This window comes from Leucopleurus acutus (genome assembly GCF_964270905.1).
Source record: "Leucopleurus acutus genome assembly, chromosome: 8".
In the NCBI taxonomy this organism is placed as follows: domain Eukaryota; kingdom Metazoa; phylum Chordata; class Mammalia; order Artiodactyla; family Delphinidae; genus Leucopleurus; species Leucopleurus acutus.
Window position 1 is genome coordinate 98531562 of NC_139151.1, and position 18251 is coordinate 98549812.

General features: G+C 53.3%; 1 protein-coding gene across 1 annotated transcript in view; it reads left to right on the top strand.

Annotated features, from left to right (window-relative positions):
* Positions 1-390: 390 nt before the first annotated feature.
* Positions 391-18251, top strand: part of DTX4 (deltex E3 ubiquitin ligase 4) — a gene marked incomplete at both ends in the record, with an annotated part of 30319 nt that continues 12458 nt past the window's right edge. Inside the window, 4 exons of the mRNA XM_082845594.1 lie at positions 391-601; positions 8754-9477; positions 15972-16033; positions 16375-16536. Coding sequence (XP_082701720.1) covers positions 391-601; positions 8754-9477; positions 15972-16033; positions 16375-16536 — 1159 coding nt within the window. The remainder of the gene's footprint in view (positions 602-8753; positions 9478-15971; positions 16034-16374; positions 16537-18251) is intronic.

The window sequence follows — 18251 nt, forward strand, 5'->3', positions numbered from 1 at the left end:
TCAGCCCCAGCTCGCGGCCGCCGGGGCTCCGGCCGCGCGCCCGCCGGGTGGCTTTGCTAGGCGGGGGCCAGTTTGCAGAGAGCCGGACATTTGCATGAAGCGACTCGACCCCACGGAGCAGCGGCAGCAGCGGCGGACCCGGGCGGCGGCGGCGGCGGCGGCGGCGCGCGGTCGGAGCCCGGCGGCCCTGGTCTCCGGGTCCCGGTGGATGCGCGGCTGGGGGGCGGCCCATGGGCCGGAGCTGAGGCTGCCCGGGGTGTCGGGGCGCGGGGCGGGGGGCGCGGTCGAGGCCCGGAGGCGGCGGCGCAGGAGGAAGCGGAGGAGGGCGGGCGCGCCGGGCCCGGGAGGCAGGCATCGCAGCGCTGCCGCCGCCGCAGCCCCGGGCTCGCCATGCTCCTGGCCTCGGCCGTGGTGGTCTGGGAATGGCTGAACGAGCACGGCCGCTGGCGTCCCTACAGCCCGGCCGTGAGCCACCACATCGAGGCGGTGGTTCGCGCCGGCCCCCGCGCCGGGGGCAGCGTGGTGCTGGGCCAGGTGGACAGCCGTCTCGCGCCCTACATCATCGACCTGCAGTCCATGAACCAGTTTCGCCAGGACACCGGTGAGCCGGCCGCCCCTGCCCCGCCCGCGCCTCCTCCCCTGCCTGCCCTGAGGTCTCCCACGTCGCGAGCCCACCGCGGCCCACCTTTGTCCGCATCTCCATACACTGGTGTCACCGAGAGGGGGTCGTGGAGGGGGCGCTTGACGCCCCACGATGCTCTTAAGATACCCCCTGCAATAAACGTCCATGCAAATAGTATCCGTGGTTTGGTTATGCAAACCGAGCTTCAACCTAGCTCCTAAAAAACCCCCTTTCACGCCCCCCTTTGAAACGCTTGGTGGCTCTTGTAGAAATTCCGGGGCTCACCAGCCCACAAGCAATCCCAGCTGATAGGAAAGGCTTGCTGCTCTCATTCCTCACACATCACCTTGGCTGACTGACCCTACCGTGCCTCAGGCACCCTTGGGCCTGCCACACGTTCCCCTGGTCAACCACCTTGCTGCCTCTACCCCTCCGGGGTGGGATGGCTTCCCACAGCTGCACCCTGGCGGGGAGGAAGAAGGGATTCCCGGGAGGCTTTCACTGTGGTCTAGTACGGGCAGGGAGGGGCCTTTCTGGGAACAGAGGTGGACTTGGGAGATTCCAGGGCAGGAAACGCCTGGGTTGCTGTGGCATTGGTGAGTGCCTCTGCTTGGGCACTCCAAGCGTTGAAGCAACAGGCCAGAGCAGATGGAGGGAGGCGGGGGAGGGACACAGCTCCGGAATGCCTGGCTGGGAAGCTGATCGCTTTGTCCTTGGAGGAGAAGAATTCCTAAAAAGAAACTGTCCCCAAGATTCGCCCCGTAAAGGTCCCCTATATGGGGGACACTAAACTCCTATCTTTTTGTGAGAATCAAGTTGCCACTGTGGCCACCGCAAATCCCACATCCCAGCTGGCCAGCCTTTCCAGGTCAGAGCCAAGAAGAGAGCCTGCAGGCTGGAGGTCAGGGTGGCGGGTCCTTGGCGTGAGGGGCAGAGGGGGGGCTGCATCTTTTGCGTGGCCCACGCGTGGTGCCCAGGCTTACTTTACCTGGGACAGGTCTGTCTCTCCAGTAGCCTCTTCATGGAGGTGGGCAGTTGTTTTGGGGGTTCTGGCTCGGCTCTCCCGAGAGTGTGACCCAGGAGCCTGGAGAGACAGGTGTGGAAGGGAGGGACCGGAGGGGAGGACCGGGTGAGTCCCAGAGGGTCAGAGAACAGCTGTGTGAGCAAAGGCATCTCCGCCTCCTTGGAAAGCCCCCACATCCTGTGCGCTAATTAGGATTGTCATGGGAAAGGGGTATCTTTCCACCCTCGTGTCCTCATCTTTAGTCATAACTCCTAACAACCTCTTTGCCAAGGACTTTGTAGACACCGACCGACTGAGTGAAGCTTTCTGGGGAAAGGATTCCAGAAGCGTTAGCATCTGGAGGGGCTTAAACCTTGGTGGGAAAGGGAGGGGGTTGGAGCTGAGAGGGACTGGGAGGAAGAGGGAATAAGGAGGAATGTGGGGAGGTCGAGAAAGAGGATTAAGTGTGGCCAAGGGGGAGGGGGGAGAAGGTAACTGTGTACTTCGGACTTCTGTCCGAGGGGGGGGTGGAGGCATCAGACTGTGGGGAGGGGGAAGCTAGCCCTGTAGGTGGGGTCAGAGAGTCTGACAGTCAAGACACCTACCTGACAGGGGACTCCAATCCTGCTCAGAATAGATGGGCAGGTGTTAGCTTTTCTCTTTCAGACTAAATCTCAGCAGCAGATGGAGAGACGTCTTGGTGACATAAAGGTCCCAGGCCTTGTCCCACATTTGAGAAGGGGGAACGTTTCATCAGTGTTTAGGGATGTCTGAGATGGGCGTGGTTCCTAGGAAGGGTCATGGCCTGAAGGGCTCTTACTACAGAAATGAAGTTCTGGAGGAAACTGGATTGAAGGACAGTTGCTACTTCCCCCAGGTCTGACCACCCTTCCCTGAGGACAGGCTGCCCACTGCCTGGTGGTTCACAGTTAAGTCGGAGGCTGGAGCTCCTCAGATTTTAGAGCCGACCTGGCCCTGGATCATTTTTCAAACTGCCTGTCTGTCTTTGAGGGATTCAGACTGCTTTGGTGTCATCCACTCATTCTAACAGTTGATCGGCCAACGTGGGCTGAGAGCCTCCATCCTCAGCGCCCGGCCCCGCGCTGGGTGCGCTGGGTGAGAAGGCACTGGGCTGAATTCCCAGGACTGCTGGGTCTGTCGGGGAGCTTGTCAAAGCAGAATAGAATCTCTGGGTTTCTGGGCTCACAGCCCCCCTCCTCTGTCTTCTCCATCAACAGACACACAGTTCCTCTCAATATAGCTCATTGATGAAGCCGTGACAGGGTAGGAACTGTAAGCCACCGGCTCCCAGGCAACCTCCGCCAAGCCCTGGCAACGTTTAATTAAATTACCCACCATCCCCAAGCCACAGTTTGAAGCTGGGAACCAGAAACATCCCCATAAACAAAGGAGAGCTGGAAGTCCCCTGCCCAGAGGCGATTCCTCTCTTTTTTTGTTGTTGCCTCCTCTGTGTGGGGACATTTCCTGACATGGGAGCTGTGTTTTTTCAGAAGTTGCCTGCCCTGCTGCCAAGGAAGTCCTCAGACTCTCCACTCCCCTGGGTTCCGACCTCATCCAGTCTGTCTCCAGGGAGATGGCTGGGAGGTTGCAGATACCCCCTGCCCACCTCTGTCTGTCCTGGGCCCTTCTCCTTCCCCAGACCGTCTCTGAGTCTGCGCTTGTTTGCATTCTATGCTGGTCTCCTCTAGGCATTTTGGGCTAGCGAATGGGGAAGAAGGGAAGAGGCAGGGCTAGATAGAGGTGAAGGAGTCTTGGCTGCTTCGAAAAGCCTCTGTTGGGTCCTCTCCACCCACGATCATTCACCTGGACTGGGCTGACCTTTTTCTGTTGTAGGGCAGTGGCTGGAGCTCTGTCCCCCGTAACATCCAACATCCCTGTGCTCTGTATCTTCCAACATACCTGATCATTGCCATTCTCAGGGCCTGGCAGCAGGATGGGGGAGGACTCGGGCTGGCAGTGGGAGACGTGACTCAGGGTCTCATTCCAGACCCACTGGCTTACTCTGTGGCCTTCAGCAAGTGCCTCGACTGCTCAGGCCTCATTCTCCCTCGTAGAATGAAGAGCAGCCTTAAGGTTCCTTCTGGCTCCTTTCCTCCCATCATGCACATCGGCAGGTGAACTCTGGACTCTGAACTCTGAACTCTGAACTCTTGGACTCTGCGCCAGTGATGACGCTAATTAGAAGTAACATGGTATGAGGGAGGGTCCTTTCCAGCTCAGTTTTCTGTGCAACTTTTGCCTCTTTTATGTCTTTAACGCAGTGACAGGAGTCAGATGGAGAGCGATTCAAGGGTTTGATAGAAGCTGATTTTTAGTGCCCCCCCCAACTATACTCCCCACCCTGTGCGAGCACAAGAGTGGTGGGAGCAAATGTCACGACCACGTGATAGCTCCAGTATGAGGGAGGCACCAAGCACATTGCACACATCATCTGGTTTCATCCTCGGCCATCTTATGAAGGACCCATTGTTCTCACTTCATAGGAAAGGAAACAAGTTGAAAAAGATGAAGTTGCTCAAAGTTTTACAGCTAGTCCACGGCAGAGCTGAGATTCTGAACCAAGTGCCCACGTCCTCCTTCATTTGGAGGACCACCTACTTCTTGCAGGCACTGTTCCAGGCTTGTGGGATATAGCGATAGCAAACCATCCAAGTCTTTGCCCTCATGGAACATTCTAGTGAGGGTGAGGGGTGCTGGTAAGAGAGGCCTGGGATTTCCTGGGTACAGGAGCACAGTGTTGTATGGACGTGGGTGAAATGCCCTGGAGTCCTAGGGTCATGCCTGAAAGGTGTTGTCTCTCATTTCCCAGGAGCCAGAACAACTTGGATGCTTTGGGATGTACGTGTCTGAGTTGCTGGAAGAAGCTTTTTTCCTCTTTCTTCCTCCTTAGTCTGTGAAAACCTTTATCCCTGTGCCATTAGAAGCCTTGTCCTTGGGTCACACTGCACCTTAGGACCCAGTGGCTTTCCTCAGATCATCTAATTCAGGGTCCTGATTATAGAAAGGTCCAGGACTCGCCCATGTCAGATGGAGTGATCTCAGAATAATCAGAGAATGTAATCCCACCATCTCTCTTGTCCCACGACTTTTGTGCTGAGGTCTGCCTTCTGTTTTTAACTAACCCTCTAGGGCTGAACTGAACGCAGCATCTTTCCTTCCAAAAATCAGCTCTTCCTTGTGACACCCCTCTTCTTGTTAAATGGCGTCACTACCTTACTGCTCGCCCGTGGTCAAAGCCTCAGGGGTCTTTGACTCGTCTCGTCATTCTTTTTGGATGCCCCACATATACAGGCATGTGGAAGCTGAAACTTGAGCATACGCGATGAACACTCTGCAGTTGTTCACGTGCAGATTCCCGGGCCCAGCTCCCAGGGATGCCGGCCCTCAGGTCTGGAGGGTGTTGCTGATCTGTTCCCCAGGAGATTTGAAAGCACGTGACCCTGGATCACTTGGAATGCATTCAGCTACTTGTGGTCAGGTCCTACCCATTACGTAGGGTCCCTCTGGTCTATCACCTGCTTTTCATTTTTGCTGCCAGCAACCTCCCCCTTCCCCCCCCATTACTTCTCATTTGGAACTAATAAACGGAGCAGCTCTGGTGTCATCACTTCTCTGTGTCACAAACCTCACTGGTTCCTCGTGGCCTGTACATAAAAGCCCTCATAGCCTAGCAGTCCAGACCATCTATGCCCTGGCTCTCATGCGCCTTTCCAAGTTTATCTTCCTGTATGCCCATATTTTCCTCTACTCCCGCCAAACAGATGTGCCTTTTATTCTCAGGCATTCCCTTAGACACCCTCCCACCAACTATTCACAAGGTCCCTTCTCCTGAGATGCCCTTCTTCATCATTTTCACCTGTTGAGGTTCTCCTCATTCAGGGCCTACGTTCTCTGTTATGCTCTCCATTTCTTGAAATGCTCTCCAAATTATGATTACTTCCTTTCTTCAGTGGATATTTATTGAGCCCTCAGGACATGCTAGGCATGGGGGCTACAGCCATAAGCAAACTCCTGGATGCCCACCCTCATGAGATTGGGAGTCCCATGAGGTAGGTGGACATTCATCAAATGAATCACACAAATAAATGTGTAACTGCACCTCAGGACAGTGCAAAATATAGGAGCAGGAGTTTTACCTGGTCGGACAACCCAGAGAGCTTTCCTCGAGGAAGTGAGCTGAAATCTGAAGGATGGGTAGCCAGGAGGATGCCAGAGTATGTGAGGGGAGGGACCAAGATTGTGAAGCAGCCCAGAGAGGAGAAGAGGCAGTGGCGAGAGTCTGCAGGAGGCCAGTGGGGCAGAAATGTGGGCAGAGTGTGTTAGGATTCGAGGAGACCACAGAGGTTGTGGGTGGAGAGCATCTTGGTCTTGACCTACGAGGAAGTCATGGAAGGGATCGAAGCCCAGTGGGGTTGTGGTTACATTTTCTGCTAGCGTTGCATTTGTTGACACCCTTTTTGGTGGCATATTCTGCCTCATAACTAGGCACTTGTCTTGTTTTAGACTGGGAGGTGCTTCAGGAGTGCGTGAATCTGCATTCCCCACAGTAGCTAACGCATACTCAGCAATATGGGCTAAATGATCAAATGCCAACGTAGCCAGAAGTCCTCACCCCATCACAGCACGTCTGTGGAGCCCTCGTTACTGCCGACTCTGCGTTAGGCACTGATAGGAAAAGTGCCAAGATGCTTGTACCCATCAGACATAAGCAGCTGTGCACCCCAGACTCCTTGAAGATGGAGCCCGGACTAGGAGAGCATTTCAAGAAAGGGATGGCAAGTGGCATAGGACCTGAACGATAAGGAAAGTTTCAGTAGATCAAAGCAGCAAAGGAGGGCATTTTGATAGACGGGACCTGGTGAATAGCAGGGGCAGCGGAGAGTCAGGGAACACTGAGGGAGTGCAGGAGGAAAAGGGGGCATCTGTCCAGGGCAGAGAGGAGGATACACCTGGAAAGAGGCAGGGCAGAGTTTCCAGAAGTTCTGGGGCAACTCCCAGGCATAGCTGGGACTGACACCACCCTTGTGAAAAATGCCTTTTAAGCACATTTATGAGAATTGGTCAAGCGCATTGTTTGTCCCTGCTACCCTGGAGAGAGAATAAAATAGTGTCATTTAAGCTCTCTAAACTTAATGTCCTCATCTTTAAACATTGTTTCACAGGATTGCCAGGGAGATCAAATGAGATAGGATAGCTGAAGGTGTTTTCTAAGTAACAAAGATTGTGCAAAGAGGGAGTTTAAACTCTCTCTCTGGTCCTCCTCTTCTCTCTCTGTCTCTGTCTCTGTCTCTGTCTCTCTCACACACACACACATACACACACACTTCACATCCCCTGGACTAACCTTTCCCCGTGACTTCTCCATCCTGCTAAGACACACAATAGAAGATAAATTACAATAATAATCACCAACTTTTATTGCGCCCTTGCCAAGCGACAGGTATTATCTTAGCATTTATATTCATTCCTGCATTTAATCCTCAAATCCACCCTTTGAAGAAGCTACCCAGGACCCAAACAGATGAGGAAACTAAGGCTTAATCACACAGCTGGAAGGGACGGAAACTCTGCTGTTGGATCCAAAGGTTGCGCTGTTTGTCCCCCAGCAAGCTGGCGCCTTAGGAAGGAAATGGCGGCAAACCAGGGGCCTACTGGCCACCCCGTTCCTCCTGCTCTCCCACTCCCCCCACATCCAGCAGACCTCCTGGCGCTGAATAGGGAGGGGATTGTTCTGCTTCTCCCTCCTTCTTCTGAATGTTGATGTTTTGGGTCATTAAGGGGCTTGGAGATGGGGGTGGGGGGGGGGGCGGGTTATGACCTTGCAAAGGCCTGAATAGTCATTGTTCCTTTTCTTCCCCCCTTGAATGAGATTCTGTCCCCAGTCTTGGTGTCTCCCTCTGGGTTGGAGGAGGGGGTGGGTCAGAGGCCAGAGAAGGGGAGCCTTTTCCCACCACTTTGATGGATAGAGCTTAAGCTGACGGATGCAGAGATTCCAGCATCCTTGGAGCTCTCCCCAGTCTCCCTACCCGGCCTTGAACCAGGCATCTTCAGCCTTGATGTTAATATCCACGAAATGAGCCCTGGTTGGGCATGGATCTGAATTCAAGGTTCCGGTAGATAGAGGAGAAAGAGGCAACAGTTACAGGTTTAGTTTTCCCTGACAGTCCTGCAGGTTCATTTCTGCTGTCCTATTCCCCTGCAACAAACCCTAATCTCCTCCCTGCCCTCACCACCCCCCATCCCACCCACTGTGAGACTATCGAAATTGAGACTCTCCTATCTTTAGGAGGATTGAGCTTCCCGGGGGTGGGGGGTGGGGGGTGGGGGAAGACGTTAGATAAATAGAAAGTTATTCTTGCGATCACTCTTGCAGTTGTTGATATAAGACTTAATGCTGGGAAGTATGAGAGAGTTCTTCCAACCTGACCTTTTATTTTTTTTTTACCACACCCAAAGAAGTCCAGAGAGCCAGCCATCGCCCCCAGCCCTGGGCAGCCTTCCTGGGTTGGGGGCAGAGTCTTCCTCTATCCTCTAGGGTCCCATGACCCTGTGTTCATTTCCCCTGTAGCCTTCGGGGCTGAGGCATGTGGAGAATCAAGGAAGAAGGGAAATGATATTTCTGAGCACCTAGCATGTGTCAAGGCCTTTATATACCTTATTGCAGAGTACAGGGTGCGTGAGAAATCCAGGTCCTGCCACAGACAAATGCATATTCGTTGATTGACTGAGCCACATCTAATTTTACAAAAACTCGGCAAAGGAGTTATCATCTTGTTTCTTGGGGGAGAAAAGAAGGTTGTGGGGTGTTATATTAAGTGATCAAATTTGCCTGCAAACTAAGGTCTCCCGACTCCAAACCAGGAAGTGCTCTTTCTGGTACCCTGTACTATCTCCCACATCCTTCCCCGTGTAACTCATCTGCTTCCACCCCCATGTGACTGCTGGACTTCAAAAGGGCAGGAATGAGCCTCATTCAAAGCTGATATCTCAACAGGCAGCCCAGTGCCGGCACACTGTAGGACTCGTTTAATGTCTGCCTATTAACGTAACACGATTCCGTTTCATCCCTTGGTGACCCTGATCCTTTCCTCTGTCCCACTCTGGCAGGGACCCTCCGTCCGGTTCGCCGCAACTACTACGACCCGACCTCGGCCCCTGGGAAGGGCGTGGTGTGGGAGTGGGAGAACGACAATGGTTCTTGGACGCCCTACGACATGGAAGTGGGCATCACCATCCAGCACGCCTACGAGAAGCAGCACCCCTGGATCGACCTCACTTCCATCGGCTTCAGCTACGTCATTGATTTCAGCACCATGGGCCAGATCAACCGGCAGACCCAGCGCCAGCGCCGCGTCCGCCGGCGGCTGGATCTTATCTACCCCATGGTCACTGGCACCTTGCCCAAGCCCCAGTCCTGGCCGGCCAGCCCCGGGCCTGCCGCCGCGCCGCCCGCCGCGCCCTGCTCCTGCCCGCAGTGCGTCCTGGTGATGAGCGTCAAGGCCGCGGTGGCCAATGGGAGCGCTGGACCCCTGCAGCCCCCGGCTGCCCGCAAGCACATGCCCGAGTCTGGAGTGGTCAAGATGCCTCCCCCACCAGGCCCCGGGGCCAAGCCACTGGACGGCACGGGCACCATTCGAGGCCCCGTGAAGATGGTCCCATCGCAGGCGATCCGGCGACAAGCCTCCAGCACGCCGGCAGGGGCGAATGCGGTCTCCCCTGCTAGCCCCCCGGGAGCCAATGGCAAGACCGGAAGGGTGGCCCTGGCGACCTTGAATCGGACCAACCTGCAGCGACTGGCCATCGCCCAGTCCCGGGTGCTGATCGCCTCCGGGTAGGTGCTTCCGTGGCTGCCTCTGAGCGTCAACTGACCAGGGGCGTCAGACGTCACTGATCATCCGGGTCAGAGATGAAGGAAGGGCTGCCGAGGCTTAAGGTCCTCCTCGTCTTCCCCTGACCCCCTGGCTGCAGGTGGAAGGCAGCACGGTGTGGTGGGTAAGCAAGGATGTGGCCTTTGGGATCCAGCAGATCTGGATTCTAATGCAGACCTTGCCTCTTCCTAGCCCTGTGATAGGGGCGGATCCCTAACCTCACAGAGCACCAGCTTCCTCATCTGTAAATGCTGGCCGTAATCTTCATGTTAGGGTTGCAGTGAGCATTAAAGGATGTGTTGCCTACCGAGAGACAGCAGGCAACATTCAGGGGCTCCCACCATGTTCTTGTTTGGGGGCTTCATCACTTTACTTAATCCTTACAACAAGTCTATGGAGTAGGCTTTTTTTTTTTTTTTGCGGTATGCGGGCCTCTCACTGTCGTGGCCTCTCCCGTTGCGGAGCACAGGCTCCGGACGCGCAGGTTCAGCGGCCATGGCTCACGGGCCCAGCCGCTCCGCAGCATATGGTATCTTCCCGAACTGGGGCACAAACCCGTGTCCCCTGCATCGGCAGGCGGACTCTCAACCACGGCGCCACCAGGGAAGCCCCTGGAGTAGGCATTTTTGATCCCATTTTACCCTTGAAGACATGAGAGTTTCACTCGCTCCAGGGCACATACCTAATCATCAGTAGAGAACGGGATTCAGACTTCAGGAGGTCTGAGCCCAGACTCTTCCCCACTCAGCCATGCTGCTTCCCTGTCAATCACATACCACGGTGTCCAGCACACAGCAGGTGCCAGGTGAGGGTTAGTCCCTTTCCTCTGGTGCCTCCAGGTTGGAATAACAGCCCGTGTTTAATGAGTACTTACTACCTCCCAGGCAGTTCCCATGCACCGTCTCAGTCGTTCCTGTGACAACTTGGGGATGTTGTAGATTCTGTTATGACTGCTTTTTATCATCCTCTTGGCCTTCCTGATCAGAAAATGGGAGAGACGCAGGTCCACGTGGTACCCGTAGCCTTTGCCTGCCAGCCCCTGATTTCTTGTGAGATTGGCCTCTTATATCTGTCGAATCTTCCCTTTCTCTGGAGGAGCCTGGCCCTGCGTGCCACCCAAGCCCCAGACATTCGGCATGGTTCAGAGGTAGGTTGGACCCAAGAGTGTGAAGGTCAGGCTGCCCAGAGGAAGATCTCTGCGTGTAGAGGCTCAGCGCCAGGAGGAGACAGGAAGGAGGGTAGCTTGCAGACCGTGAGGCCGGGCCTTTACTCCTGCCTCTGCCACTGGGTGAGGCGTGGAATCTTTGCAAGGTCCATGTTCCCCCTGTGTGGAATGGGGATCATCATGCTTGCCTTGCCTACCCCATGGAGTCAGTGTCAAAACCTCAGCTAAGAGCAGTCACCCCTTAACAGCTGACCCGATGCGCTCGCTGGCATTAACTCATGACCTTACACCGTGATGCAAGTGTCAGGCATGGGCACTCAGCTAGGAATTAACTCCCCAAGGAGAGAGGCACAGCCCACGTGTTACAGAGCGGGAGCTGGAACCTAGATTTTCGTCTCCTAGTCTGCCGCTCTTTTGGCCAAAGCCCAGCTCCTCGTTGTATTCAAAGGCAATTTATAAATGGTCAGATATTATAAATGGTCAGATGCTAGTCAGATGCCTGGGGTTTTCATGACTTCCTCTGAGCCTGCAGAGGCAGAGGGGAAGGGGTACCCGCACGATGCCGCTGCTCAGTTTCTCCACACTGGCGTACAGCAGCATCCCAGGGCCTCTAACGGAGTTCCAGGGCGACTGCTGGCATGGCAGAGGGAGGCTCCTATAGTGGGTAAGAACACAGTCTTTAGAATCTGACTGGCTGGGCTGGAACCCAAGTTTCTGGCTGTGTAACTTGGGGCAAGTTTTGCATCCTCTATCTTCAGTTTACTCATCTGTAAAATGGGGATAGGAATGGTACCTTGCTTACAGGGTTTGTCATGAGGACTAAATGAAATATCCAGTGTGGAATTACTACAGTGCTTGGCACATAATAAGAGTCTTTTCAGCATTAGCTGCTATTACTATTACGAACAGTATCTGTGCGCTCTGTAGTTACTGAGTCGAATCTAACGCCCTACTTCATTTCTGGCGCCCTACACAAAAGCCAAGTGACCCCATGCCATACTTGAGGGAGGGGAACCCCAGATCGCTTTAAATGTCAATGAAGGATTCGTCAGCTCTTTATCTCTCTGCTTGAGTATCTGCCTGCCAATAGAATCCGAGCAGCAGAATTGGGGCGGAGGTCTGGGCAGTGCAATTTCAAAAGGGCTATAGAAACAAGTTGTTTTTTTCTCTGCTCTGTTTTCCTGACAAGGGAGGCCCCTCCCTACCCTCTCTGTCTTCCAGCCCTCTCCTTTTCACCTCTTACCACCTCCCTCACCCCCACTACCATCTTCTCCTCCAGTCTTTCTTGGCCATTTAATTAGCGTGTTTATTCCCTTTGTCTGCCGTTGCCATCGACCTTCTGTCGTCCAACGGCCCCTTCCCCCTCCCCTCTCTGCCCATGACCTCTTCCAGTAACTTTCCCACGGAAAAAAGGAAGACCAGGGAGGGCGGGAGAGGTGGGATGGAGAGAAGGGTTTGGGGGGAACAAAAGATCCTGTGAATTATTCAGAGACACAAGCAGGGGGTTTCTAAAGAGGAGAGAGGAGGGCTGTGCTGAGGGGGGCGGGAGTCGCCCCTCTGGCCGTCTTTTCCAGAATGGAGGCTACTCTATCTCCAGCGAGACCTCAGTTGCTGGAGAGACAAGACCATTGTTCCGCCGAGGATTCCTGGGTTGGCTCGTAACTCCCAGAAAAACACTTCTCACCATGGTATCTGCGGAGCTATTCTCCCCTCATCAACCCCCCCTTCCCCTGCCACCTTGCCAGCTCGTCTCTTTTCTTAGTTTTGTACGTTAGAGACAGAAATTAAAACGTGCGCCCTCCATAACTGGGAACTTCCCCACGGCACGGGGGCAGGGGGTGTCTGCTGATTGGCCAACGAGTAGTTGGGTCAGGCAGCTTTTGCTGAGCTGAGTTGCCTGGAGGATGTGAATGCTCACCTGCCTTTGGGTTACTGACCTCTAGGAAAAGGACTCAGGCACCTATAACCCTGGGGGCCCCGACAGGGTGTGCCCGGTGTGGACCATACAGGCTGTTCTCCTTGGTTTTCATTTTAACGAAGAACGGTGAGGGAAGGGTGGTCAAGTGTTGCCAGCCCAACGATCTACCCAGCACTCAACTTTGTATTAACACTTTACACCTGACATCCTCAAGAATCTGAGAAAATTGGAATATTAAGCAGGAAAAGGCTTTCTATCAAGCCCAACTTCCTCTTACCTTTGGGAACCAAAAAATGTAAACAGTCACCCAAATTTGCATAGGGCTTGACTATTTACAAAGTATTCGACCTGGATCCTAAACCCTCCCTCCCTGGGAACCCAGGGACAGGGATTTAGGGTGCCCTGTTTACTGCGTGGTAACTCGGATGCGGTCCTGAATGGCAGAGAGGCTGCACGGTACTCCCAAAGGCACAAAGTCGGTGCAGAGCTGGGCTAGAAGCAGATATCCTGACCCCCTTGCAGGGCCCCTTCCGCTGGACCCTTCTGTATTTCATAAGCAAATATCCCCTCTTCCCCAAGCCCTGCTGCCACCTTCCAGAGCCTCCTGACAAGCCCTTCCGCCATGTTGTCCCTTTCCTGGCGTGGCAGGGACACCCACCTGTTTCGCAGTATTCACCAGCACACCCTCCCTCTCCCCAGACCTTGCCCCCAGCGCTGAGTTCTCGGGCTGCCCGGGATGTGCGCTCTGGGGATTGGACTATTTCCTGGTTAACCAGGTTGGGTGTGGAAACCTGCCAGTCCAGTTTGTGGGAACAAAGGAGGCTTTTGTCACCCAGATCACAGGTACTTATCAGCTGAAGTGGGGACCTTGGAGATGGTGAGGGGGGAAGGCAGGTGCTGGGCTGGGTGGCGCCCACTGCCCCCTGGTGTGGATCCAGAGAGCAGGCGCAGGGGAGGGACCCTGCCCACCCCCCCTCCCCAGAGAGAGGCGGGAGGAGAATCGGCCCCAGGTGGGGGACCCAGGGCAGAGACTGCACCTTGGGTGCCCAGGTACTGGGGTGGGAAATCATCAGGAAGTCTCCTCAGCAGCTTTTAACCCAAGACTTTCACAGTTTTACAGACAGGGAAATTGAGGCTCAGAAAAGCTGATGGACATTGTTACTGGCAGGACTGGGTCTTTAAGCTGATTTCTCTGACCCCCCATCCGCTATACCATGCCTGGCCCTGTGGGGCAGGTTACAGAGTCCGGAATCAAGTCTGTGCCTCTTTTTCTTGGTGTCTTTCTTTTGTGTTGAATTCAGCTTTCACCTCGTCCCATCGGGATTTGACTTATCCTGGGGACAGTTTCTGAGGACAAGTAGCCTTTGGGGGCCTGTTGAGACACAAACACACCCACATTTGTTACTTCCACATCCTTCTCACAGCCCTGGTGCACACGTCATCATTCCTGGGAAGGGACAGAGACCCCAGAAGACTCAGCATGGCCAGGCAAGCACCCATCCTTCTGGGCACGTGGGGGACAGACAGACCCAGTGCTCAGCCTTGAGGTGACGTTCCAACCTCCCCTCTGAGTTGTGGGTTCATTCCTTAAACCTGAAGCTTCGTGTTTTCTGTCTGCAGCATGGGGTGTGATGAGGATTACACAGATGCAAGAGCACAGCCTAGTGAGTGGCTAAAACAATGGGCTCCGGAGACAGATTTCCCGGGTTCAAATCCTTCGCCGTGTGACCTTCGTCAAGTTTGCTTAACCTCTCTGTGTCTCACCTTCCCTGCCTATTAAAACGGAGCTAATAATAATAACACCTCTTGCATAGGTTGTTGGAAGGGTCAGATGGATGTATATACTGTGATCAGGTAGAACGGTGCCTGGGATTAAGTGCCTGACTCTACTCTTGTTAGCGATTTTAACACAGGGATGAAGGGCTATGGGCTGTCTTGTTCACTGCTGTGTCCCTGGCATACAGCAGAGTATCCAACACAAAGTGGGCTCAGTATGAATGGACAAATAAATTAATAACAAATAAACAAGTGCTTTTTCCCCTCCCCCTACTTTCCCAGCACCACCCTACCCCCATAGCAGAAACTCTGGTTCCTGGAGTCGTCGGTGACCCAGTCCATCTCCAAGCCCAGCTGTGGAGGCCTGGGTGACAAGGGGATGGTGCAAGACCTAGCCCCGTGTGTCTCATATTTTTCCATTCAGCACCGTGGGAGGCCTCGACTTTCCCAGGCAGCTGTGCTGTCTTCTCTCCATCCTGGCTCAAGTTGCTGGGGAGAAGGACAGAAAAGGGAGGAGGCCCTGCCTGATTTATGCTTCTCAGGGAAAAGGAGAAGTGACAGCTGTTAGAGCAATGGTTTCCAAATGTCAGACTAGGGCTCAGCTGCCTCTGCATCCTCTCGGCAGGAGCTTGTCAAAATGCAGATTCTCCTGGCCCACAGGTAGAGCTTCTGATGCAGGCAAGGGGCTTTGCCTTTTCAAAAGCTTCTGAGGTGACTGTACACCCAAGTTTGAACTTGCTTCTTTATGTTTTTTTCATTTCTTCAACCAATATTTGTTGAATGCCTACCAGTGTCAGGCTCTGAGTGAAACAGGCAAAGATATTTGCCCTGGTAGAGCTTAGATTTTAGGAGGGAAGATAAGAAGCAACAACTTATTTTCAAAGATCATACGTGGGAATTCCCTGGCGGTCCACTGGTGAGGACTCAGCACTTTCACTGCCCTGGGCCCAGGTTCAATCCCCGGCTGGGGAACTAATATCCCACAAACCATGGGACGTGGCCAAAAAAAAAAAAAAAAGACCAGGGTAAGAGGGCTTGTTGTGGGGGGGAGTCTCAGGGTGGGATGGAGGGGTGGGTAGCAGTATTAAATAAGATGGCCTCAGGAACATCACTGAGAAGGGAACATTTGAGCCAAGGCTGAAGAAGTTGTAGGAGGGAACCAAGTAGGTGTCAGGTGGAACAGCATTTCAGGCAGAGGGAACAGCCTATGCAAAGGCTCTGAGGCAGGAACGTTCTTGGCCAGTAGGAGGAACAGCTAGAGTGCAGTAAAGAGGCGAGTGACTTGAGGAGAGGCCAGAGAGCTGGGGGGACTGGGGTGGGGGACTTTGGCAGCTCAGGCAGGGCTGCGTGGGCCTTCCTGGGACTCTGAGGGAACTGCGGGGCCATTCTGAGTTTTGAGGTTCTGTGGAGTGGACTGACAAGGTCTGAAGGTATCAGCTCTGGCTGAGGGGCTAAGAACTTACTGCATCTTTAGTAGGAATAAGTAGTTCCTGTAAGAAAGGGGAACCCCTCAGTGGGTGAAGTTTTGGGGTCCCCACCACTGGCCCATTTTGTCCCACTTGTCAAAAGCATGAAATGTCTGTTCTCTCCTTTTTCAGGGTCCCCACTGTCCCAGTGAAGAACCTAAGTGGGTCCAGTCCTGTCAACCCGGCCTTGGCAGGTAAGAGAAGCCCCCAGCTGAAGGTAGAAAAACAAAAGCAATGAAATAGGTATGGTGAGCATTTGTAAAAAGAGAGAGAAATCGGATGTTGATTAAGACAAACGAGGATGTGAGGAGTTGGGTTGGACGGGCAGGAAGAGTTTGGGCAGAATTGATCGTGAAAAGCAAAGCTTGCTGTTGAAAATGAGGGAATGGATACGTTTCCGAGAAAAGTAGAGGCTACGTAGAGAATCCATGAGTTATGAGAATGCTGGTGGAAAGGAGGCGAGGAGGTTACTTGGGGGGGGGGGGGGTCGGGGGGCTGACTCTCCAGTCCTTCTTTCATGCTCTTGCCCTTCCAGGAATCACTGGGATCCTCATGAGTGCGGCAGGGCTGCCCGTGTGTCTCACCAGGCCACCAAAGCTGGCCCTCCACCCACCCCCCGTCAGCAAGAGTGAAATAAAGTCCATCCCAGGGGTTTCCAACACAAGCCGCAAGACCACCAAGAAACAAGCCAAGAAAGGTATCGGCCTCTTTATCGAAAGGGGTCCTGGCGGGGAGGTCACAGACGTGGCTCCCAGCCCTGGCTCTGCCTCCACCACTGAGGGTCACACCCATGCCTTCCCCCTCTGTGCCTTAATTTCTGCATCTGCTAAATGGGCCTACCTAGTACCTGTTCTGATGATTACATCAAAGTGGGTGAGGTATGGATCAGATGGCGACACCTTGAGAAATATAAAATAGGATGCGGACACAGATAAAATAGCAATACATTAGAGAGAAAGATCGCTTTGACATTGGAACCCAAACAGACTTGACTCATATCCCAACTTTGTCCCTTGCAGTCTTGTGACCCCAGGCTCTTCTTTTCTCACCTTTACAAGGGGCACAACCGGTACCCAGCAGGTATGTCCTGTAATGCATCCATGTCACTAGGGAAGTAACCACTGTCTTGTGTCCCTCTGTAGACTCCAGATGCTCTGGCCCCTCAAATCCCCCTTTAGGAGCTCCATTCTCCCTTTTCACATCCTACAACTAGGAGGTCAAATACCTGTGCTTATCAGGGCACCAAGGACCCCACTTCAGCTCTGTGGCTGGTCTCTCTAGTCTCTGGTATTGGTTGTTAAGTGATTTCACCGTCACCCCTAAGTCCCCACCTTGCAAACTTGTTATGAAGTTTCAGTGGGATCAAATGTATATTGTGACTTAGCCCGGCAAGCACTAGGCTTTCAGTTAATAGAAGCTTGATTCTTCTAAGAGAAGCAGGGCAGTGGGAAGGAAGGACCTGCATCCCAGCTTTTGAATGTTGCAGGATCCACTTCCTCAAACCCTTGTCCTACTTTTTCAGTCTATCAAAAGCTCTCTGCTTAAATAAACTTGATTGCCTTGCTTGTAGTCTCATAGGACACGGCAGGATTTTTCACTTTCCCACTCTTCCTGTTATTATTAATAGCATATATCAGACTCTTAGCAGGTAAAGTGCCAAAGAACTGTACACCCGTTCGCTCATTTAATTGTCAAATCATCGCTCTCAGTACGTGCTAGCGGTTGCTCTTGCCCATTTCCTAGGTGAGAAAACAGAATCTTAGAGACGTTAAGAAGGTCACCCAGGGAGGCACTGACCCTTTTTTCAAATTTCTATGCCTCTTTGTGAGTCCGTATCATCCCATTCCCTGCCTTTAGGCTAGGCTGCCTAGCCTTAGGGGTCCAGTTCCTCCTCTCCCCAAAATTCCAGAATCAATGCACCTTTCAGGTAATTGCTTCCCAGAGCATCACCCTTTCCCTACTGCTGGGCTACCTCTGCTGGCAGTGATCATGCCATCAACAGCCGAAGAAGACCGTCCTGAAGCTGTGGTCATAAATTCCTGGTTTCCCATAAAAATAATAGCACTTTGACTCCACATTACTGATTGAGACAGTACTTAGCACATTGTAAAAGGAATGCCATAAGCCTACCTAATGCTTTTAAATGTGTAGCAGTTTACAGTGTGCTTTCTTTTTTTTTTTTTTTTACATCTTTGTTGGAGTATAATTGCTTTACAATGGTGTGTTAGTTTCTGCTTTATAACATAGTGAATCAGTTATACATATACATGTGTTCCCATATCTCTTCCCTGTTGCATCTCCCTCCCACCTTCCCTATCCCACCCCTCCAGGCGGTCACAAAGCACCGAGCCGATATCCCTGTGCCATGCGGCTGCTTCCCACTAGCTATCTACCTTACGTTTGGTAGTGTGT